The sequence below is a fragment of the Plectrocnemia conspersa genome, unplaced genomic scaffold (genome assembly GCF_051122295.1).
Source record: "Plectrocnemia conspersa isolate PC_06_02 unplaced genomic scaffold, ASM5112229v1 ptg000003l, whole genome shotgun sequence".
Classification (NCBI taxonomy): domain Eukaryota; kingdom Metazoa; phylum Arthropoda; class Insecta; order Trichoptera; family Polycentropodidae; genus Plectrocnemia; species Plectrocnemia conspersa.
The window spans coordinates 3,004,919-3,026,714 of record NW_028277167.1 but is presented as its reverse complement, the minus strand read 5'-3'; the positions used below and the strand labels follow the sequence as shown (position 1 = coordinate 3,026,714).

At 33.3% G+C, this 21,796-nt stretch overlaps 2 protein-coding genes and 1 long non-coding RNA gene across 4 annotated transcripts in view; 2 read left to right on the top strand and 1 right to left on the bottom strand.

Moving 5' to 3' along the window:
* MED24 (mediator complex subunit 24) lies at positions 1 to 3,598 on the bottom strand. Its single transcript, XM_088183056.1, has one exon. It carries the CDS (start codon positions 3,438 to 3,440, stop codon positions 471 to 473), a length of 2,970 nt encoding a protein of 989 aa, XP_088039182.1. The 5' UTR covers positions 3,441 to 3,598; the 3' UTR covers positions 1 to 470.
* Positions 3,599 to 5,998: 2,400 nt separating this feature from the next.
* Trmt61 (tRNA methyltransferase 61) overlaps positions 5,999 to 21,796 on the top strand; it is a 140,078-nt gene continuing 124,280 nt past the window's right edge. Inside the window, exons 1-5 of one of the 2 annotated variants that reach the window (XR_015809184.1) lie at positions 6,056 to 6,423; positions 8,270 to 8,426; positions 8,493 to 8,635; positions 9,120 to 9,482; positions 12,043 to 12,488. Coding sequence is in view for 1 of the 2 variants with exons in the window: in XM_088183637.1 (XP_088039763.1) it covers positions 6,229 to 6,423; positions 8,270 to 8,426; positions 8,493 to 8,635; positions 9,120 to 9,249 (625 nt within the window). In the remaining variant the exon portion in view is untranslated. Of the gene's footprint in view, positions 6,424 to 8,269; positions 8,427 to 8,492; positions 8,636 to 9,119; positions 9,483 to 12,042; positions 12,489 to 21,796 lie in introns of those variants that run through there. The other variant, XM_088183637.1, reaches the window with a different exon arrangement.
* On the top strand, positions 9,744 to 10,877 carry LOC148236365 (uncharacterized). Its single transcript, XR_015809185.1, has 2 exons — positions 9,744 to 9,856; positions 9,935 to 10,877. It is a non-coding gene; the product is annotated as an uncharacterized LOC148236365 (long non-coding RNA).

The following is a 21,796-nucleotide window of genomic DNA, read 5'->3' as shown; positions in this document are numbered from 1 at the left end:
TCAAATAAATTTGTTTTATTAAATTATTTCATTAATTGTATAATAAAAAAACGACACTACCATCACACAAATGAGGTATTATATAAATAACATAACATCATCTTAGTCATCTTGTATTTGAACGTTTGTCTTTTATATATTATATTGATTTACAAGACATGAAATAGAAATAAGATGACGATAAATATATGTTCTTTAAAAATAATTAATTTAAATACATAAATTTGATTTTTTTACATGATAGCAATAAAATAGAGCATATTGCGAAGTAATACATTAGTCATATTTAAAAAAATATGAGCTTTAAATTAAAATAATTAATTCATATTATATTTACATTTCGTTACAAATTTGTCCTAATATTGTGTGACAATTTATTAACATTGTCTTAATTCGCGTTTATAGCTATTTCACAACAACAATCGATGAGTCAACGCTAAAAGAATTATTAATACTCTTTATTAAGCAAATTAATTTGGCCTAAGTTGCATATTTCTCAATATGCATAGATCGCGAGCCGTCGATTTTCTACCGCCGATGGTTCCCATGTCGTATAGCCTTAAAAGTAGTCCGGTGCTGAAGAGCTCCGGCATGGACTTGACTAAAGTCGGCACCAACTCGGTGGGTACGCCTTGAAGAACAATTCTAGCTCGATCGTGTCCGCAAAGAACGATGAAGTTTAAAAATTGGAAGATAAAGTGAGTTTGAGGCGAAACTTCTCCATCTCTACCGGCCAGCTGTGAGAATACTTTGAACATGTCTTGCAAAGCGGATTGTAGAGGCTCTTTGAGAATCACGCTCTTCTGTCCGCTGCTCTGCAAAGGTAAGGTGCTAGCGAAGAGAGTGCTGCTTTCGGTCGTATTGTCGTTCAGTCTCCTGACTTTGTTCGTCGGACACATCGCTTCGATATCTTCGATTTCTTCGTACCGCTGCCTTTTTTTAGAACTCTGAGCGGCCGGATTAGAGTGACTGTATTCTAAAGCGGCGTAGATGCAATAAACGCAAAGCTTAGCTAATATGGACGCTTGCGGCTCCACTAGATTTTCGCACTGCTGACTATTGTATAAATACTGAGGTAATACTTGTAAGAGCAAAGCTTGAGTGCATTGCTCGATGTTCAAATGAAACAGAGCGAATGCTAAGTCCACGGCTCTGTTGAGATCTTCCGAATATTTGAACTTTAAGACTTCTTTCACCAGATTAGTGACGAACCAGGTAGGTCCTCCGGTATTGAGCAAGCTTTCGAACACGTGGGTGGATTCAATATGAAGCCAGCCTTTATCTTTTACGCCTTCCCAAGCTGACGACAGCTGTTCGGAGATCGGCAATCTCGAGACGATACTGTGACTCAATGTCAATACTTTATTCTTAGAAGCGTTCGGCGGATGTACGTCGTACTGCATTTTTCTGATTATTTGGAACATCAATACTGATCTGTCTTTGAAATTGTCGCTCTGACCTAATTCTACTTCGCTTAACGGAGTCAAAAACTGTTGCACCATGTTCATCGGTTTCAATAAAGCGTCTTGATGAACGATGTGCATGTAAGAGCATAACCACGCCGAAGCGCAGACTGCTAAAGAAGCCATCTTTTGTCTCAATACGTCTAAGATCCGTTTAACATCAGTCGCCGTAATAGATCCTTGCTCCCAAGCAAATAAGACTTCTTTAATCGCACCGCAGACGTTGATACAAAGATCGTGGCATTTGAGTTGACTGCCTTTAAACTCGTACTCGTTGGAATTCAACTGGCAGAGTAATATATCGACTTTGGAAGAGTCGCATTTGTGAAGCATCTGATCCGGTGATTTAGGAACGCCTTTTTCGACCATACAGTCTCTGATCCATTGCTCGAAGAACGAATCTCCGCCTTCGTCTAAAACGGCTTCGGCGCCGTACTGCTGAACGATAGCGCATAGAATCAAAAACGTGATGTCGAACAGCATGGCTTTCGACTGCGAAGCTTTTCCGATCTCTCCGCTCGACTGCAACGAGCATTCGTTGAATTTGATCAACTTCGAAACGAACTGCTTGAGTTTACCTTCGACGGTGGCCACGGCCAATATGACTTCTAAGCTCTTCCCGCCTAAGACTTGACAAAGCATACTGTATAGAGCGTCTTGGATCTTCATGAAGTCGGCGCTCATCGTCTTTAAAATACCGGCAAGCGTCGGTTCGGCTCTCATTATGAACGTAGGCAACGATCCTTGCAATCCGGCCGGCTCTAACTTCTGTAATCTATTATTAGTGACCTCTCGCTTCTGACTGAAATACGTCATATGATGTTCGGAGACGAGCGATAATTTATTTAGGCCTTCTAATAAAGATTGAACACAATTACATGAACACTTTGAGTCGATGATATCTAATAATGGACTGAATTGCAGTAACAATTCGAACGCTTCTACGATATCGGTATCTTCAGTGGCGACGACTGAGTGTAATTGTTGGATGATTTGAGGTACTTTCAAGAACGTGAACGCTCCCCAGATGGATTGTTTCGATGGACTTCCGCTCACGTCGTTTAACGATATTAAAGAAGCTCTCATTAGTTCGCAGTATAATCGCGGCATTTGATAGCCTTTGATGCGCTTAACCATCAATAGTTCGTTGACGAAAACTTGGGTGTCGGCGTTAGGATTAGCTAGTAATTCGATCGCTAGTAACGATTGGAGGCAATACGTGATGGATTCGACTTTTTCGTTCAAGGGAGTGAATTTATCTACCTCTAAATAGCATAATTTTTTCAAGGCTTCTTCGATAGCAACGTTGGATTTGAACTGCGTGTTCATCATCACTAACGAGTTGATCTCTTGGCATTTCTTGATGATCTCGGCGTACTGCTCTTGATCGTCTTGCCTAGCTAGGTATAACATAGCTATTAAAAAATCAGAGTTTACGATGCAGTTAAGTAACAAGGCTGGTTTTTCGAACAGTTCCAAGTGTGGAGAATGAGTAGGGTTGGAAGTGGGATATTTGCTTAGCGTATAATGATAGACTTGTAACAACCAATACGCGATGGATAAAATCGAAGGCGCTAGAAGTCCCTCTTCGAGCTTGCCTTTGCAGGTGACGCCGTCTAAAATGCTTTCTACAAAATCTAACAAGCTGACGACGCAATACGGCTTATGGAAGGATTCGAATTTGGCTATTCTTTGCAAGACGGCTGCGTACGAGACTAACTGGGCGCTCAGAGAGTGTCTCAAGTACGAGATTACCAGCTGGTTAGCTCCGCAGCCCACCATGGCTTGCTGCAGGATACAATCCGCCAAGTTGTACACGTCTCCGCTCACTCCCCTCGGCAGGATGGTCTTGATGTTGATTCCCCATTGCAAGTCGGACCATCTTTCTCGCCAGGCTTTGAGCAGAAGGGCCTTGAGAGAACTGGTTTTGCTGGTTGTCTTCGCTTCCATCTTTAGCAGCACGAACGGTTTACGCATCTTCAGTCGGTCGACGACGCGTCAAACCCTCGATGTAGACATTTTCAACGATTCGGCAATTCAATAAGTGAAAATAACGGTATATCGGTATCGGCTTGGGGAACCGTCAACAACCGACTGACAGGTTATGTACGACGCGACTGCGCATCGTTACCGCGCATACTAAGCCCCCTACACTTTCAACACCGTGCGACGATTCTACGAAATAGTGCACCTGTTACTTAGAAATCGCCGATTAAATAGATAAAAACTAAAATAATATTACATTAAACTGATTGCAACTTCTATTAAAACAGACATAGTAACTAAGCACATTTAAATTATAGACTTTTTTAGGTTTGTATATGCATAATACAAATTAAATATTTTTCATATAAACATAAAAAACAATAGAATATTATTATTAAATGTGTATTATTTTCTATTGTTTCCATATCGACGTAAAACAGTGGCAATGTTTTTTCTTGTAAAATGTTGGAGATATTTCTTACTATATGTCCTTCATCGTTTAATTATTGTTTTGAAAATTCCTGGTCGTATGACAAACGTAAGTTTTTAATACTACTCTCTAATTTTTTTCTGTTTTTTTATATAAATGAAATTCTTTTCTTTCCTTGAATGCATTTACGGTTGTGCTACATTTATCTCCAGTTTTTAATTATATTTTAACTACTTCATTGTTAATTGTCTTGATAGTATTTATATTTCATTATTATTGAGTTTAATAACGTTAGAAAATTAGGCATCGTAAGGTGTCATCAACCGTTAAGCCTCATAATATGTTTTTTTTGTATAATTTATGGTTGAAAATATTAAAATAATTTATGGCATAAATATGTGTTCTCCACATATTATATTAGCAAAGTGCGAAATAACGGTAAAAAATAACGGGCAAAGGGTTAATTATAGATTTTAATATGTGGAAGCCCAGATTTGTTATGGCCAAAACTTGGCGGCATTTGAGTAGCACTGGCGTGACGGTTGTTCTCTCGACTGGCAATCTTTAGTCGATTCGGACGCGCGCGATGTACTTTGTAAACCATGTAAATAACTCGTATCATCAATAATACATTACTGCAGCGGCTCAATCTGTGTTTAATTGCCACCCGTCACCATCCCGTTGCCAAAAATATTTATTCCGTTGTCTTCTTCGTGTTTATTGTATCTTTTTCTAATTTGTGCTTTCCCAAGCCAGTAATTGTTTATTTTGTTTGAACTAGATGCTCTTTCAGTGATGTCATTTGGGTGGATGCGGCAGATGGGTGGCAATTAGACACAGATTGAGATGTTGCAGTAATGTTTTATTGAATTACGAAGTTGTTTACATGTTTATGTACAGAAGTACCTGGGCGAACGCGCGACACGCGTCCGAATCGCTTAAAAATTACCAGTGGAGAGAATAACCGTCACGCCAGTGCTACTCAAATGTCACCAAGTTTTGGCCATAATAAATCTATGCTCCCACACTAATAAAATTAATCATTTCAACTTTTCCATTTTAGGGACGGTGATGGTGACGGGTGGCAATTAGACACAGATTGAGCCGCTGCAGTAATGTTTTGTTGAATTATTTGTGGTGTTTACATTGTTACAAGGTGGACGCGAGACGATGCGTCCGAATGCGTAGAAGATTGACACTGGAGAGAAAATTTTTCACGCAAGTGCTACTCAAGTTCCAACCAGTTTTGGCCATAGCAAATCTAAATCGGCCCCCATACCATATATAGTATTATATTAGGTTATTCGAAAATTAATATCGCTTTTTCATATTGGTACGTTTGGATGATTAGTTGCGCTGTGCCTATCGTTGTGTTAACACGTGTCATGTTATTTTTGGGTTTATCAAAATTCGGGACATCCATTTTTACAAAAAAATAAATACAAACCACCGATTCGCGGTGGTAGAATTTATACCAACCGAAGATTTTTTTCGATATTGCATGATATTTGAGTTTTTAAAAATATCTCTTAATAGACCTCGCGCTCCACCAAAACTCTATTATCAATTTTACAGGGCAATACATCAATAAAATACACAAAAAACTATTGCGTATTGACAGTCCATGATTCGGAAATAAAAAGCGTTTCAAATTTCATCATACATTGATATTTAGCAGTGATTCGAAGACATTTTATGTTGAGCCCTTTTTAAAGTAAGCAATATTTTTAGCAAGAAATAAATTGATAATTGATAATATTTTCGTTCTACTCACACTATATTCACAATAAGTACTATAAACACAAAATCAAAAAAATAGGAACCACCAGTTTCTTTCGAATCTGATTTTTGTCAATAACTTTGACTATTATACTTCCTATCCTTAACATATATATATATATATTTTTTTGGATTTGAATAAATTACTCAGGGCGTTTTCTACAATGTTTCGTTTTCGTAATGATAACATATTTGTCCACCACTGTTTTTCTGTTTAAAAATGCGGCAAAACTCTTTAGCGTTTTTAAAATACTTGAAATCATTTTTTATAATGTCAATGAAAGATTAAATAACAGTCCTATATAAATTATATTTTTTCTTTGTATGATATATGTTTTTCACAACGAAAAAAATCACGCGATGAGCGATGCATTTTGCATATTTATTATTAATGACCGAATGTATATGGGGCGCAGATCTCGATGCCGCGGAAATCAAGAACAGTCAATAGAATTTGTAAACGTAGTGTTTTGCTTCGCGATATAGACAATACAAAACGTCAAAATATCACATTTATTCAATTGAACGCCGTTCTTTATCGGTCAATTGTCAAAAGATATTATAAATAAAATGAGTTTCGCTGGATACAAAGACGTGATCGAAGAAGGAGACACCGTCATTTTGTATATGAGCAATAACATGCATGCGATTGACGTTTATCCTGAAATAAAAAATAAAAAAGGAACCATGGTAGAGAACGTCTTCCAATCTACGTTTGGAGCCTTGAAAGTGAAAAGTTTAATCGGAAAGAAGTACGGGAGTAAGGTACGTCTAACGAGCGCCATGCGCATTTTGAGGTTATGTTTACTTTGACAGCTGCCGGCTAAATTCACGCCAAAGGTATTTTAATGCATAAATTTCAATGTACTGTTGAGTTTTCTGTGGTTTTGAATAGATTTTTCAGTGTTTATTACGACATAAACAAATGTCATTGCAGAAACGTCAAAATATTCGCCGCCGCTTGTACGACGCTGCAGTCTTAACAGCTTATTTTGTGTCCATGTTATTTCCAATATTTTCGGAGAGTTTTACTTTTTTATTACGTACAAACGTTTTAAATATAATACACATAACATTTATAATTATTTTAGGTAATAACAAATTAATACATTTTAATTATTTTTTCTTATCTTTTTGATTCAGGAATTAAAAAGATGTGAGAGGGAGATCCATGATTTATTTTGATAAATATACAAACTTTTTTGCTTCTCGTTAGCATGACGCCATGTTCGAAAACACCAGTTGTTACTTCCCAGTACATTTACCGGCTGTAGAGTCGGAGTCGAAGTCACGGAATCGTGGTATTTTTGGGGGAGTCAAAGCCGTAATTTTTTTTACACATATCATTATAATCAGTTAATAAATGTGAATTAGGTAGACGTAACCTTTTTATTCCTAATGATTTTTAAAATCCTTTTTTTTTAATTTTTTTTTATTTGAAAATCATTGACAATATTTTTGTTGCTATAAATTATATGCTAGTAAAAAATAATCTTATTAAAATCGGAGTCGGAGTCGGTTTCCTGTTCCTGTGGTCTCACTTGTGCGCATACGCATGCTAACCAAACAACGTTCGCGCGTGTATAAATTTAATATATAGAATGAAAATCCATATAAAATTTTATGGTTATCAAATTTTACAGTTACGAAACGTCCGTTTGCTGTTTGAACCCAAACCTAAACTAAACGAATATAATAGTATAAAGGTAATGATTTGATTTGTTTTGGGTTTGAACAGCATGGAAAACGCAGTGGGAGGTAGCAACTGATATCTTTCGAGCGTGGCACCGTGTTAATTAACTTGTACCACTTTTTAATATATATTTTGCAAAATAAATATTTACACTAAATTTTTTTCAGTAATATTTTTATATGTTATTAATAAGAGATAAAAAGTGGTATAAGAAATATTATCGTTACTTATTTTTTATTTAAGAATGATCGCAAAATAATTTTAAAGCTATAATAAACGGGAGAAATATAATTTAAAATTATGTTGCACTTTTTTGTCACAAAGATAACATAACTTGATTGCTTTGTGTATTTCAACAATGACAATATGCACGGACATATATTAATCTAACTTTAATTTCCGAACTCTTTTTAAAAAAACACAAATTTAATATTGACTATTTTTTTTTATTAATCAAAAAATTGATTTATTCCTTTATTTATCAAAAATAATATCAAATAAATGGCCGCCTCAGCTATAAGTTAGCATATATTGGTTTTTGTGATCCAGCGTTTCGGGGTTATCCCTTGATATTGATGAATTGTTCACATTGTTAATACAAGTATATCAAGTACAGTTTATTCAAAACCTAATTCAATACATTCAGTAAAAAATACATAAAATTTTATTAAATGATATGTCTAAACATCTATTGCAAAAAAATAATATTAAAAAATATATGATAAAAATGTCTTGAATTCAAACTTTAAATACATATATAATATTCAGCAAATATTTTATAATATTATAATTTCTTTTGATAGTGATATAATAATGTACAATATTATATATTGTATTGTTTGTAAGCTTTTATTGTTGTTTGTTGTTTATTTGTTGCTTAGATCTATATGTAAAACATGTTTACAATGATTATTTTAGGTCGACTTATCAAATGGATGGGCACACGTACTCCCACCAACTCCAGAACTTTGGACTCCAACTCTTCCTCATCGCACACAGATCATCTACACTCCAGACATCAGCATGATTCTGCACCAGCTGGAAATATGTCCAGGAAAAGTAGTGATTGAAGCAGGTCATTATCATGTACATGCATAATATGTATGAACAATAATTTTATCGATTTTTCATGTGATAACAGGTACCGGAAGCGGCTCCCTTTCCCATGCGTTTATCCGATCAATCAAGCCGAATGGACATCTGTATACTTTCGATTTCCATGAGAACCGTGTCGCGGTGGTCAAAGAGGAATTCGCGAAACACGGCCTGGAGAAATACGTCACGGTAAATCTTCGTCTAATTAATTCAATAATACTTCAGTGGCGGAACTTTCATTTTAGACTCCTATACCAAATCATAAATTATTTTTCCAAATAGTTTTATTAAAAAAATTATGTAAAGCTAATTTTTTATATATGAATAATCAAATATTAGTAAATTAATTATTGTTAAATAATGTGCGATTGAAAATGCAAAAGAAATATAGCCGCTTCTGATGTTTATTAAGTTATATTTACATGTGTATTGGGAGATGCCGATCGGCGAGACACCGATCGACGGAATGCTCTTTATCGCGGGGGTAAAATGAATTCCATTCATTGATTGATCTTTTCATCTTTCTCTACTTATTATTTTTTATTTTGAATTTCGCATCAAATGATTTTTTTCTGAATATAACAATAAAGTTTATGTGGTCTTTTGCTATGTAATTTCGCCACTATTTGCCGTTTGCTTAGAAAATTAATTCTATTGATCTTTTCATATATAGGTCCAGCATAAGGATGTCTGCGAATCTGGCTTCGGTGAAGAGCTTAACTCAAAAGCCGACGCGGTGTTTTTGGATCTTCCTCATCCGTGGCTGGGCGTACCGCATGCTGTTAAGGCGCTGAAGGAGAAAGGTAAGGCGATGAATTGCCTTTAAATATCAATCATTCTTTTGTAAAGTATCAATCTGGCGAATTGCATCACATTATTGTTTGTTCCTGAACAAAGGGTTCCCGATGAATCGACTCGATTGCTTTTGTGATAAACCTTCCATTTATTTAACCTCCGCGAGAACCGAAAAGGCAAATGGTTAAAGTCCTTTTACTCAAGTAGCCTACTTTATAGACGATTGTGTTTTAAGTCTAGAGCAGCGGTTTCCAACCTGGGAGGCGCGCCTCCCAGGGGAGGCGCGGACTATTGCCAGGGGAGGCGCCAACATTTTTTAATGAATTATTTTTTATACCATAATATCTACAAATGAATAAAACTTGATATATTAACGTAACAGTGAAAATTCAGTGCATGAATGTTAATTTTTTTACATTTACATATATTTAATTCCTATTAAAAAAATTATCTGGAGCGGAGAAATTTAAAAATGGCGCGTTTGCAAACGCTCTGTTTCGGTAATACACAAAACGACCGCTAGTTGCATAAAACAATAACCTCAAATTTAAATGTCACTCGTGTTATATTGTTTTTTTTAATTGTTTCTGACGTGATTTCTTGTTGAAAATAATCGTTAGTATATTTTAAACTTCATTTTTTTTTATTTAAACTATCATTGATTTTAATTTATATCAATAAAATATTTTTTAGACGAATGGATAAATTTTTGAGTGGTTACAAGAGAAAAGTCAACAATAATGAAGATACTGATGCTGATACTAGTGGGAATAAAATCAAAAAAGTACAAGGAAGTAAAGCTCCCAAGAAAAGACAATACAGTTCATCCTATTTATCATTAGGATTCACCAATGTGTTTGTTGTGTTCGAAAGTTTTGGCTTCAGATAGTATGAGACCAGTCAAATTAAAACGGCACCATGAAACTCTACATTCTGAATACGTTGATAAGTCCATAGAATATTTTGATGAAATTGGATGAGCTTAATAATCAAAAGCAAACGTTCAAAAATATTCTTTCTGTATCACCAAATGCATTATTGGCTTCGTACCATGTCTCTTACCGAATCGCAAAATGTAAGAAACCACATACAATAGGAGAAACTCTAATATTACCAGCAGCTATTGATATGGTTCGAATAATGTTCGGCGAATCATATGCAAAACAGTTGCAACAAATTCCGCTTGCTGATAGTACAGTCGGAAGAAGAATCAATAATATATCTGAAGATATTTGCGATCAATTAGTTTCTCGGCTGCGTACTTCGAAATTCGCCATACAAGTAGATGAGGCAACTGATATAGCTAATGATGCCCATTTAATTGCATATGTTCGATATGTTGTGGAAAATAATATATTAGAAGATATATTATTTTGCAAACCCATTCCTGGAAAGACCACATCCATTGAAATTTTTAATATAATGGACAGTTTTTTTAAAGAAAACGACATAACGTGGAGTAATTGTATTGGACTGTGTACTGACGGAGCTCACTCAATGTCCGGACACAAAGCAGGTCTTCAAGCATTAGTTAAAAAGAAAGCACCACATGCTATCTAGACGCACTGTATGCTTCACAGAGCAGCTCTAGTGTCAAAAAATATGAGCGAGGAACTTAACAACATTTTTACAAAAATTATAAAAATTATAAACTACATTAAGAACAGTCCTTTGAGATCTAGGCTGTTTGCAAAGTTGTGTGTAGATATGGAAGCTAATTATACCTCACTTCTGTATTATTGTGATGTTCGCTGGCTATCTCGTGCAAAAGCGATTCAAAGGGTATTTGAACTCAAAGAAGAAATAACAGCCTTTCTCGAAGAAAATCACCACGAAGAGGCACATTTGTGGACGAACGATAATTTCCTTGTTAAACTTGCCTATTTAGTTGAAATTTTTGGAAAATTGAGCAGTTTGAATAAATCAATGCAGGGATCACAAATGCATCCACTTGTTCAAAAAGACAAAGTAAAAGCTTTCATTAAAAAGTTGAAGTTATGGAAGTCAAATTTACAAAAGAATGAGTTGGACATGTTTTCACTGTCAAAAGATTTCTGGGCCACAGCCAATATTGAAACAAGCAAGAATCTTTTTATTGAACACTTGGATGGTCTAGTGCTGCATTTTTCAAATTATTTTAAAGACCTTGATTTCTCAAAGTTTTTGTGGGTACAGAATCCATTTATCGACGATGAAAACGACAAATTTGAGCTGACAACCATTGAAAAGGAAAAACTTATAGAATTATCATGAGATAGCCTACTAAAACAAAAGTTTCAAAATGAAACCTTAATTCAATTTTGGATGAATCTTAAAGGAGAGTATGAATCTTTGTATTGCAAAGCAATGCAAGTGCTTCTACCGTTTGTAACGTCGTATTTATGCGAAACGGGCTTTTCGGCACTGGCTGCAATGAAAACTAAATATCGCAACAGGTTAGTAGTCGAAAAAGAGATACGAGTGGCACTCTCCACATTGCCCCCAAGATTTGATAAGCTTTGTGCTAATAAACAACAACAACCGTCGCATTAAATTTTTATGCGATAGATGTAGTTGGTTTAATTGTTTAAAAAAAACTTATATATAAAAATAAATATACACGTATGTGTATGTTATAACTAAACCTTGTTATTATTCTGTTAATTGTGGTTTTCAGTTTATTTTTGTAATAAAGTTTTTATTATTTAAAACGTGTCTATATTATTTAATCTATTAAAAAAATAAAAGGTAAGGGAGGCGCGGAAAATTTTTTTTTTTTTGGGGAGGCGTAGTAACAAAAAGGTTGGAAACCGCTGGTCTAGAGAGACAACATTCCTTCTTTTGTCCAAAACGACAAAACAGAACGCTCTGTTTATGGTCATTCTTATTACACGTTCTGTACGCAAATAACCGGTCAAGTCGAAAAGATTTCCTTATGTATTCATCAATCATTCTGTCCCCAAGTGCCACATATGTTAATATCGCGGTGAGCATTCCTCGTTTTATTATTTCATATAAAATAACTATTACATGACTGAATTTATGACTTGCGTATACCATGCGTTGAATTATCGATTCTATCGCGTTTTGAATCAGGCTAAATTGGACGTTGATCGGATAAATGTAGCATAAATTTAGTTATACGTCAATATAAAGTTATAACGCCCTAGAGCAATTATACTATTCAATAATTATATGGAGCTGTGAATTTGATCTAGTTGTGGATAATAATTAAAGACAATAATACGGGAATATCGATTAAAAAAAACAATTAAATATATCATAATATCAATATTAATATAAGTTTTATTTTAAAGCTTTATTAATATAACTAAGCATAAGTGAAAGTGCGTTTATATAAGTTATATGCATATGTGTCCTGTCCCTTATTTGATTTAAAGTAATATATAAATATGTCCTGTATATGATTTATATAAAGTCTTCAAGTCGTTATTATGTATCGATTTAAACTCTTACGATTCAGATGACTGCTTAGTTAGACCTGATAGAATGGTTGAAGTGAAAAATGGCTCTTTTCTCCGACTTCTAAGGGTCGTCTCAGTCAATTTATCGTAGCTACATTTGGTATGAGTTTGACTAAACTCTCGATAGTCCAAATGAAGCTATAAGTGAAGTAATGATAACGAGAAGTTAATACAGCTGTGTGGCTTATATACTGTCAAAGAATGGGGGGAGTAAAAAATATCTAGTCCTCGAATTTTTAACTGATGCAGATACTTCGGGGAGGAACTAGAATATTTGATTTGTCCGATACATTAGCGTTTTCAAATGATTATTTTGAATCAATAAATATTAAGCAGCAAATTTTCAATTCAGATACACTTTTAGTGTTCTACGTTATAATGCGGTGATTAATAATTAATTGGAGGGGCACAAATTTAGTCTTATGATATTTTTAACAGATTTTGCGTAACTAATGACGCAACAAATAAAAATGTTCCAGACAATTCCATTTATAAAAAAAAATAAAGTACTCTCGGATAGTATAAAATAACGAACTACCTGTCAGGTTTAACGCGAGAACCGTTGTTTTAGTATATTAGCGGTATATTTTGTGAAACGATTTTCAGTTTAGTGTTTTTGTATGCATTTCTGTTAGTTCGTGGCCTTTTTATGTTGCAGCTGAGCTTCGAAAATTCATCATTTAAATATCTTATGACATAAATAGCTTTCACAGATGCTTTGTATTAAATATAAACTGACTTTTTATGATTCTTATTTTTCGAGAAATTTGGATATATAATTTAATTTAAGTAATATACAATATGTATTTATATTATTACAATATGTGTCTCTATGTATTATAGAACATATTTTCACTGATTTCGTTTACATCAATTTGGATCAATATTTTTGGATAGTAATTATAGTATAATTTAAATATAAACGAAAAAATTTGCTGAAAATTTAAGTTTTTAAATAAATTTGTCCAATACTAATTTTATGCTTGAAATATAAATTAAATTGTATGTATGAATTTTACGAAATACTTACTTTTTAAGCAAGCCTAATAGTAATTCGGCGATTAAAAGCACAATGTTCTTATTTTTTCACATTTTCATTGATGGTTGATGTGCGTGACAAAATGCGTTCTCAACCACAAACTACGCTGCCATTTTTTTCTTTCTTCTTTTAAGAAATTGATGGCGCATCTCCGATGCTTCGCACAAATACTAACATAACAGTTGCCCCCGGAAAGGGACTCGCGACCTCCTCGCCGCAAGTTGGTCAGCGTGGCCGGCTTCGTGACATCGCCATTGTTTCTTTGCCTTGTGACGCGGGGCGTACGTCAAGCACAATTGCCACCGGCCGCTCATTGCCTTTTGGCGAACAATGCAACACTTGTGACGCGGCCGTTGCTTGTCACACGCGAGAAGTCGTTCAATCAGACCCGCGGGGGAGACCCCTTTGTATCGGTGGCTGACGCTGATATTCGCAATTTCGCCATTTATGCCAGGCTAATGATGGAAATAATGCGGCCGCCGCGACGCAAAGTAATGAGAGCAATGTCGCTCTTGGACGCGTAACGAGCCGCCTTCGTTTGAATACACTCAAAGTGACTTTCGTCACGATGTGTGTGTGTGGCTGGAAGTTCCGCTAATCCAGGCGGATGCTGGGACTTTGTAACCGTGCGCCGTAAGTTAGACGCAACGACTAATTAGAACGCGGAGGACTTGTAGGCCGTAACTCGGACGCAATATGAGCTGGTGGGCATATCAATTGCAATTGAGAGCCAATGGTGGGACTTATTCCTGCTCTTCTAATGGAACGCATGATCTTCTGTGTGCTGGGCCGCTCAGAAGTTATGGGTTCATTATACCGTGGTATGGAAATTAGCCGAATTTATGTGGTTCTGGTGTGATGAAAGACCCACGATCCTCAATGTAACTATTATGGTTCGTCTCTCATCCAAAATAAATTCTCAAAGTTTGTATATGTCGTGCTTTTTTAATTTTGTTTTGATTAGTTCTTCATGTTGTTTTTTATCGTAGTACATTTTACACATATTAGAGTACGCTCGGGATAAGGATGCCGGTTTGTTATTGTGTGCGTGTACATGTATACGAGAGGGAGAAGCGATGTAGCGTGTACTTCGTTGTCTCGCTTTCTCTTTTAAGGACAGTCGCTGATTCGTCAACGCTGGTATTCGTCATTAAAGTGCAGTGTGGCACAGAAGTTCGATCTTATCTAGTGATTTATCTTAAATAATTTTGTGTTGATATTGGTTTAAAACCCAGATATGCCCACTGTCCCATGGGTAGGTCACTAAACTCGTGCCACTGTTTTTTATTTATAAATGAAATTTTAAGAGAACAAATTTCTTGGGCATATCTGGGTTAATTGATATCAAGGCTTCAAATATACACTGTAAGTTATTCGTTCTCTTACTCGTGAATTAAAATATTTTAATTATTTTTCCATTAATCCGTACGTTGTTGGTTTTTTTACACTATTCTCTGTAAGACTTAAAAAAGTGATTATTCTTATCGTTGCGCCAATGATAATTTTTTAATTTATTCATTGGACTCTAATGATTTAATAGAGTCGTCGAGCCATTAAACAATCTGCGAATAATTTCTTTTCCCATTTTATATCTTTTTGCTTTTGAAGAATAGCTAAAGACTTCATTATTTTTTTGACTAGTGAAAGATTTTGAATTTTGCAAATATTTAATTAATGAACATCAATGTCTGGTTTCTTCGATTATATAATATATTTTTAATTGTCCGTTGAAATTTTCAGCTTAGTTCAGATGTATGTATGTTAAATAAACATATATTTTCTATTAAAATAAAAAAATTAAATATTCTGAGCAAAATTGTTTTGAGCCACACAGTTCACGCACACAAAAACAAACCGGAATCTTTATTCCGAGCATACTCTAATTATATTAAATTGTCAGTTTTTATATTAAACGATCATAACTTATAATAAAAGGTTAGTTTTTTTTATATTATATTTTGACAGCTAGTTAAATGAAATTATTTAGTCAATATTAGTTAGTTTTATATTTGATGCATCAAATGCAATACGTAAGGGATTCACTGAAGTTTTGGAGGATGATAAATAAATACCTGTGTACTCATAAATAAAATTTAATCATCAGTTGATAGAAATCTTAGATTTCTAATCAAAATCTAATAAGGCGATGGAGAAGTACATCCTCTTGATTAGATAGTTATTAAATAGGGTTAATGTAGAATCTGATCCATAATACATTGTATTATGTATTATCTGCAAATGGTATTTTGCTTTTATATTGCAACCCATTTAGATCTAAAGATTAATGCAATCTTTTGAACTTAAAGGCATTCCTAAAAACACCATTCTAGTCTTACATATGTAGCATATTTAATGTTAAGTTTTCGAATTAAAATTATTGATTTTCTGTTATCTACGAATATCTGAAATACAGAAACAAGGATTTTTTATTTTTTTTTTAAATAAATACATAAAAATTATCCTCAATAACTGTGATAAAGATCATGTTTACCTGAAACCGTGTAGCAGAATCTTCATTTGGTAATTGAAAACAGGTGTTATGGTAAATATAAAATGCCATGCATTTAATTACACTTTTCGCGCCTATTGGAATTTATTGGAAAAGTGGCACAAATTAATGGGATTCAGTGTGCGTATGCACGTGAAATATAGCCGCGCTATGATTCGAACGACGCTCGTATATCAATTTATACGAGTTGCAAAGCCAGTATTTATATTATAAATTCGAACGTTGATTGAATTTCTCAATAACTCTTATGCATAAATCCAATATCGATCCGAGATGAGGAGGTCTACAATCTAGATCTCTAGATAGTTGCCTTTGAATAAAGCGTCCATATTTAATCAATGACGCGGATCTAGTTTAAACCATACGTCTCTATCTCTTGTTGTGTTATGTATTGTATTTTAACGCTCTAGCGAAACGAACGATTTATAATAAATTAATGTATACTTTAAACGTAAAATTATGAGCTGATTTTAAATTTAAATTTTGGCACTGGTTGTTGTGGCAGTATAGAGATTATAATGCTGCTTTATTATTATTTTTTATAACTAACCGTGTGGGAGGATTATAAGGAAGAAGTCCACTTGGCTATCACACTTTATCGATCTAGTGGCTCGAGCCAGGACTGCGATCGACCTGGCCATTGAGCCGTTTTAAATGAGACAATATCAATCGGAACAAATATACCAGAGCCGTTGGTTTGAGATATTGTGAACTGGCAGGACATTACATGAAACGATTATCTTGACACTGGCCGGCATTCCTGTGGCACAATTTCTTATTAGATCTCATTAATTCAGTGAAATACGCGATCAATTAACGACCAGAGATGATCGTGGGTGTGTGTAATCTCTCGAGCAAAATCTCATCGTACTCCTACTTTACAATATGTTGATCATAGACTGTATTTAAAAAAAATTAAATTTGAAAGAAGCTGTGAATATCGTAGCGTCTAGAAACTTTTTAAAAATCAGTCATTAAATAACATTTAAAAAATAAATTTTATAAGTGTGCTCTTGCCGAATAAGGTTTAGCTGATACTTATTCGTAAATACATAGTTCTTAAAAAGTCCATATTTAAGAATACATTTTGATTGATTAATGTATTGCTTATAGATGTTTTTATTCCTGTGTTCTAGTGTCTGAAAAGGTTTAAATACAAATAATGTAATTTATCTCTACATTTTTAACCCATTAAAAACTTGTAGTACTTCTTAAATTCGTTAAAATAATATTGATTTTAATATTATTTAATGTTTTAATTTTAATATGTAGTTTATATTTTGTTATTAGGTTAATATTATGTTTGATTGTAGTTTAAGGTTTTAATAAACGTTATTAGATTTCTACTTTGCAATCATTATACAGGCGGCCCTCGACTTTCGCACATAATTGGTTCCTGAAAATGTGTGCGAATGTTGAATGTACGAAAGTCGAGGGAAGTAAAAAAAATTGAAATTGTGTGTATTTTAAAATATTTATTTATCAAGTAAATATAAGATGTTTAAGACACGTTTAAGTGGGGTTTGCGGGTGTTTCCTTTGAAAAGTTATCAAGAGTTAACTGTTTTCCACTATTCTTTTTCTTTTCTTCATATAGTATTTTATAACATGCTATGTTTTTATTGATCGCCCCACGCACTTGAGATATGCGTTCTCCATTGGGATCACAATCTTTCATAATATTTAAAAATTTGTCAAGGTGCGTGAAGGCTTCATTCATATTTTTCATTGTTAAAGAGTTTTCCAAAATAAACCTGTCTCATCTACATTAAATATTTGGCTAGAGGAATATTCTACATTTTCAATAAATTTCGATAGTTAGGAAATAATTTTTTTGCAGCATCTTTATCCGCATCAGTTGATTCTCCAGTAAATTTAATATTATGAAAAGAATACCTCATTTTAAAATTGAAAAACCAAACGTTACTTGCTTGAAAAACCGTGTTAACATATTTTTTTAATCTATCCTTTCAATCTTTGTGCAAACTAAGAGCTTTTGCTTGAATAATTGAAATACTCAGAGGGAAATCTTTTTGATGTTGGTCATCGATCTACGATGACAAAGATTTTCCATTTCATCCATGTTTTTTTTTGCTGTTTTTTTGGAAACATATCATTAAAAATTGTGGAAATATATCTTTATTTTCCACAATTTTGAACGTATTCTTTAATTATATTTTTATTTTGCAAAATTAAAGATATCGTAGACCTGTTTGTATTATACGAACGTCCGATTGAAGCAAAAGATTCACCGCTATCAGAACGTTTTTAAAAAAAAAAATTGTTTTTTTTTAAATGTGCGAAAGTCGAACGTTCGAAAGTCGAGGGCCGCCTGTAACTATTTTCACTTTGATATTTATGTACATTTGTATATAACATGATTATAAATGTATTGCTGATATCAGATCTAATTAATCAGATTATTATATAAATGGTTCAATTATTATAAATTACTTTCGAGAATATTGTCACACAGTAATGTGTGCAACAAATCTAAATTTAGCACTTCGAGCGCTAGCGTTTATTATCCGACGCCTATGCAGGATTACAGACATCAGCCGCTCTACTTATCTTCTACAGGACATCTATAATTGCTTCTGGTATGAGTGCCTTGTACCGTCTTACCCTAAAGCCAATGGTGGGCGATCACGCTGGGACGTTGGCCTATTATTTATAATTGAAAGTTTGCACGGCTGTGTGTGTATTGATCATATGACAAAGTAGAAAGTAAATATTTTTTATTATGATTAGACGTATTAAGGAACATATTATTTAACACAAATCATTTTAGAGCTTCGAATCGAGGACGAATTAGTAAATAAAAAATTGTGTTTTTTGTGTTTCGTAGAAATGATGGTCTGACCAAATAAAGTGCAATAACTAACTAAATGCTGTGTAAGTTAGACACATTAAAGTCAGGGTCCGGAAAATTTATTGCTCGCAATACACCATCAGGAATTTACCGCCAGCAATCAATCGCTAGCAATTTACCGTCGCGTAAATTGATCGAATTATATGTAAAATACGCTAGCGATCATTTTTTTTATGTTATAAATTGTTCTGGTAAACTGTTAGCGACTAAAAACTAATTTAAAATATCGATATGTAAAAGCAACATATTTCTATAAAATACATATAGAGATTGTTTCATAATAATTTTTATGTAATTTTGTTTAAAAAAATTATATCAAAATTTGCGATATATAAAAAAATTGTAGTTGTTCATGATCATATACATACATGTATAAAAATATATCATATATTTAAAGTTGATTATATTTATAAAAGCTTTTAAGAATACAACTATTTATAGCTTCTGCTCTAATTTAAATAAAATAATATTTTTTTATATGTGATTGAATCTGGTGGTAAAAGATATTTTATAAACATACTGTATAAAAAAATATATTATACCAAATATTATTCATCATATTAGCAGCACGATAGACCAGTCGCTTAAATTAGTGATTTCTACGTTTTCTAATTTCTATCGTGTTTGGTAAATTAGAAGTAGTGACTTTTATTTAAATATAATTACTATCGATCTTTGCAGATAATATTTTTCTAGTTTTAGTAAATTTCACGGATAACGCAGTTATACAGTATGATAATATATTTATTAGACAATAACAAATAGTCTGTTTCCGCCCCAAATCAATAAATTTGCTCAGATCTTCGAGAACTAGAAGTGACTTATTAGGTATTTATTTTCTAAAGTCAAAACACTTCCGAACCCTATCACTATTGCCATTTAATTCAGACACCTTCCTCAGTTACTTAATCAAAATTAAGCACTTCGATTCTGACTTGAAATTAAGCAGAGTTCAACCGAATTCTCATTTATTCCAAGGAATGCTCAAATAACCCTTAAAACATTGAGAAAAGTAACCATCCGATCAGATCTTGCTAAACAAACAACCGAATTCTCTATTTTTGATATGACATATAATATGTATAACCATATTATATATTGATTATTGTAAAGAAATATAGCCATGTTTCAAAACTATTTTCATAAATAGCGTTTAATTTACAATCAATTCAATTTATGTAGATAAATATATGTTTACTCATGATATTAACAATATCTCTTTGCTTTGAATGCACGTCCTGAAAATGCCAGGGTTGACACTGCAAGTCATAACCGAATCAGTCAGGGCTTCGCCCCTTGGCAACATCCCAAAAGGAATGCGACCGTGAGATGCGATCTTTGGCGATATTTGTTGTACGCCATGTCTACGAGTGTCCGATCGCTATCCGAGGACGGCCATATTTGTAAGGGCCGGACTTAGAATGTCCGGATAGAATAAGCATGTGCCCAAACTGATACCGATCTGAGAGCGATAAATAAACAAAGCGCGTACTGCGATGCCGATTCGAGCCCAATAAAGCATCGGCATTCCGGTCAAGCGGACGTATAAATTATTTACAATCAATACTTCAACGATTGTGAATGAGTAATGTGTGTGAGAGGTGAAGCGATTTTGATTGGAATTCAGATCGAACGAAAAATGTACTTAAATAGCAATTTCTATTTGTGTTTCAATGCAGTATTAAAGAGATTCTATCCTGGTATTTATCGATGATTTTATATCAATTTTAAATTTATGTTAAAAGACTCTTTATGGTGACTAACTAATTACTTTAACATTTAATACATATTTAAGAAGACTCACTGATTTAAAAATATTTTTATTAATAATATTTAATATAAATTATTAATGTATGTATATTTTTTATTTATCAAAACCGGATTTTTTAATTGATGATACTTCCTAAATCATAATTAATTATAATATGTAGAATTGATGCTACTACTTTTACAACTTTTTCTTTGTGATTTAAGAACTAATTTTAAAAATAGTAATGAAAATATAGTAAAGTTTTGAAGAGTTATTATATTAACTTCTACGCAAAAATTTTAGGCTAAAAAAGTAATTCAGATATTGTAAACTATTTATTGAATTACATTGATTGTTTGCATAAATCAATACTTTTGATTAATCCTACGTTAACATAAAGTGAACGTATTCAAGGATGTTTACCCTCAGAATTGCAGAATCATATACATAAATATTTTTACTGTTTCAATTCTGAGTTAAGTGATATAAAATCAATCTATTGTAGGCCTTAGGAAATACGACAGAAAATGAATTTAGGCATAATTCAATAAGTGACTAGGAATATTCGGGAAGCATTTTAACATTAATAGGGGACTTTACATTTGCAAGTCTTTTATATTTTTAATTTTATGATTGATAATCAGAATTTAAGGACACTGTTGCTGTTAATTAATATATGTATATAATAAATATTGTATACAAACTATAAATATAAAATAAAATTATAAATCGTAAAGCAAGATAATATTTCCTTCTTCTTAATGTTTTTAAATTATAAATGGTTCTACTTTTTTTATTATTCTATATTTAGTTGCAGCGAGTTTTAATTTGTTCTCTAGTTATATAGATTTAAAATATTTCTGCACCATCAAAATTTTCTGCAGTATTACTGCTTATACTATTATTCAAATATTTTTTGACA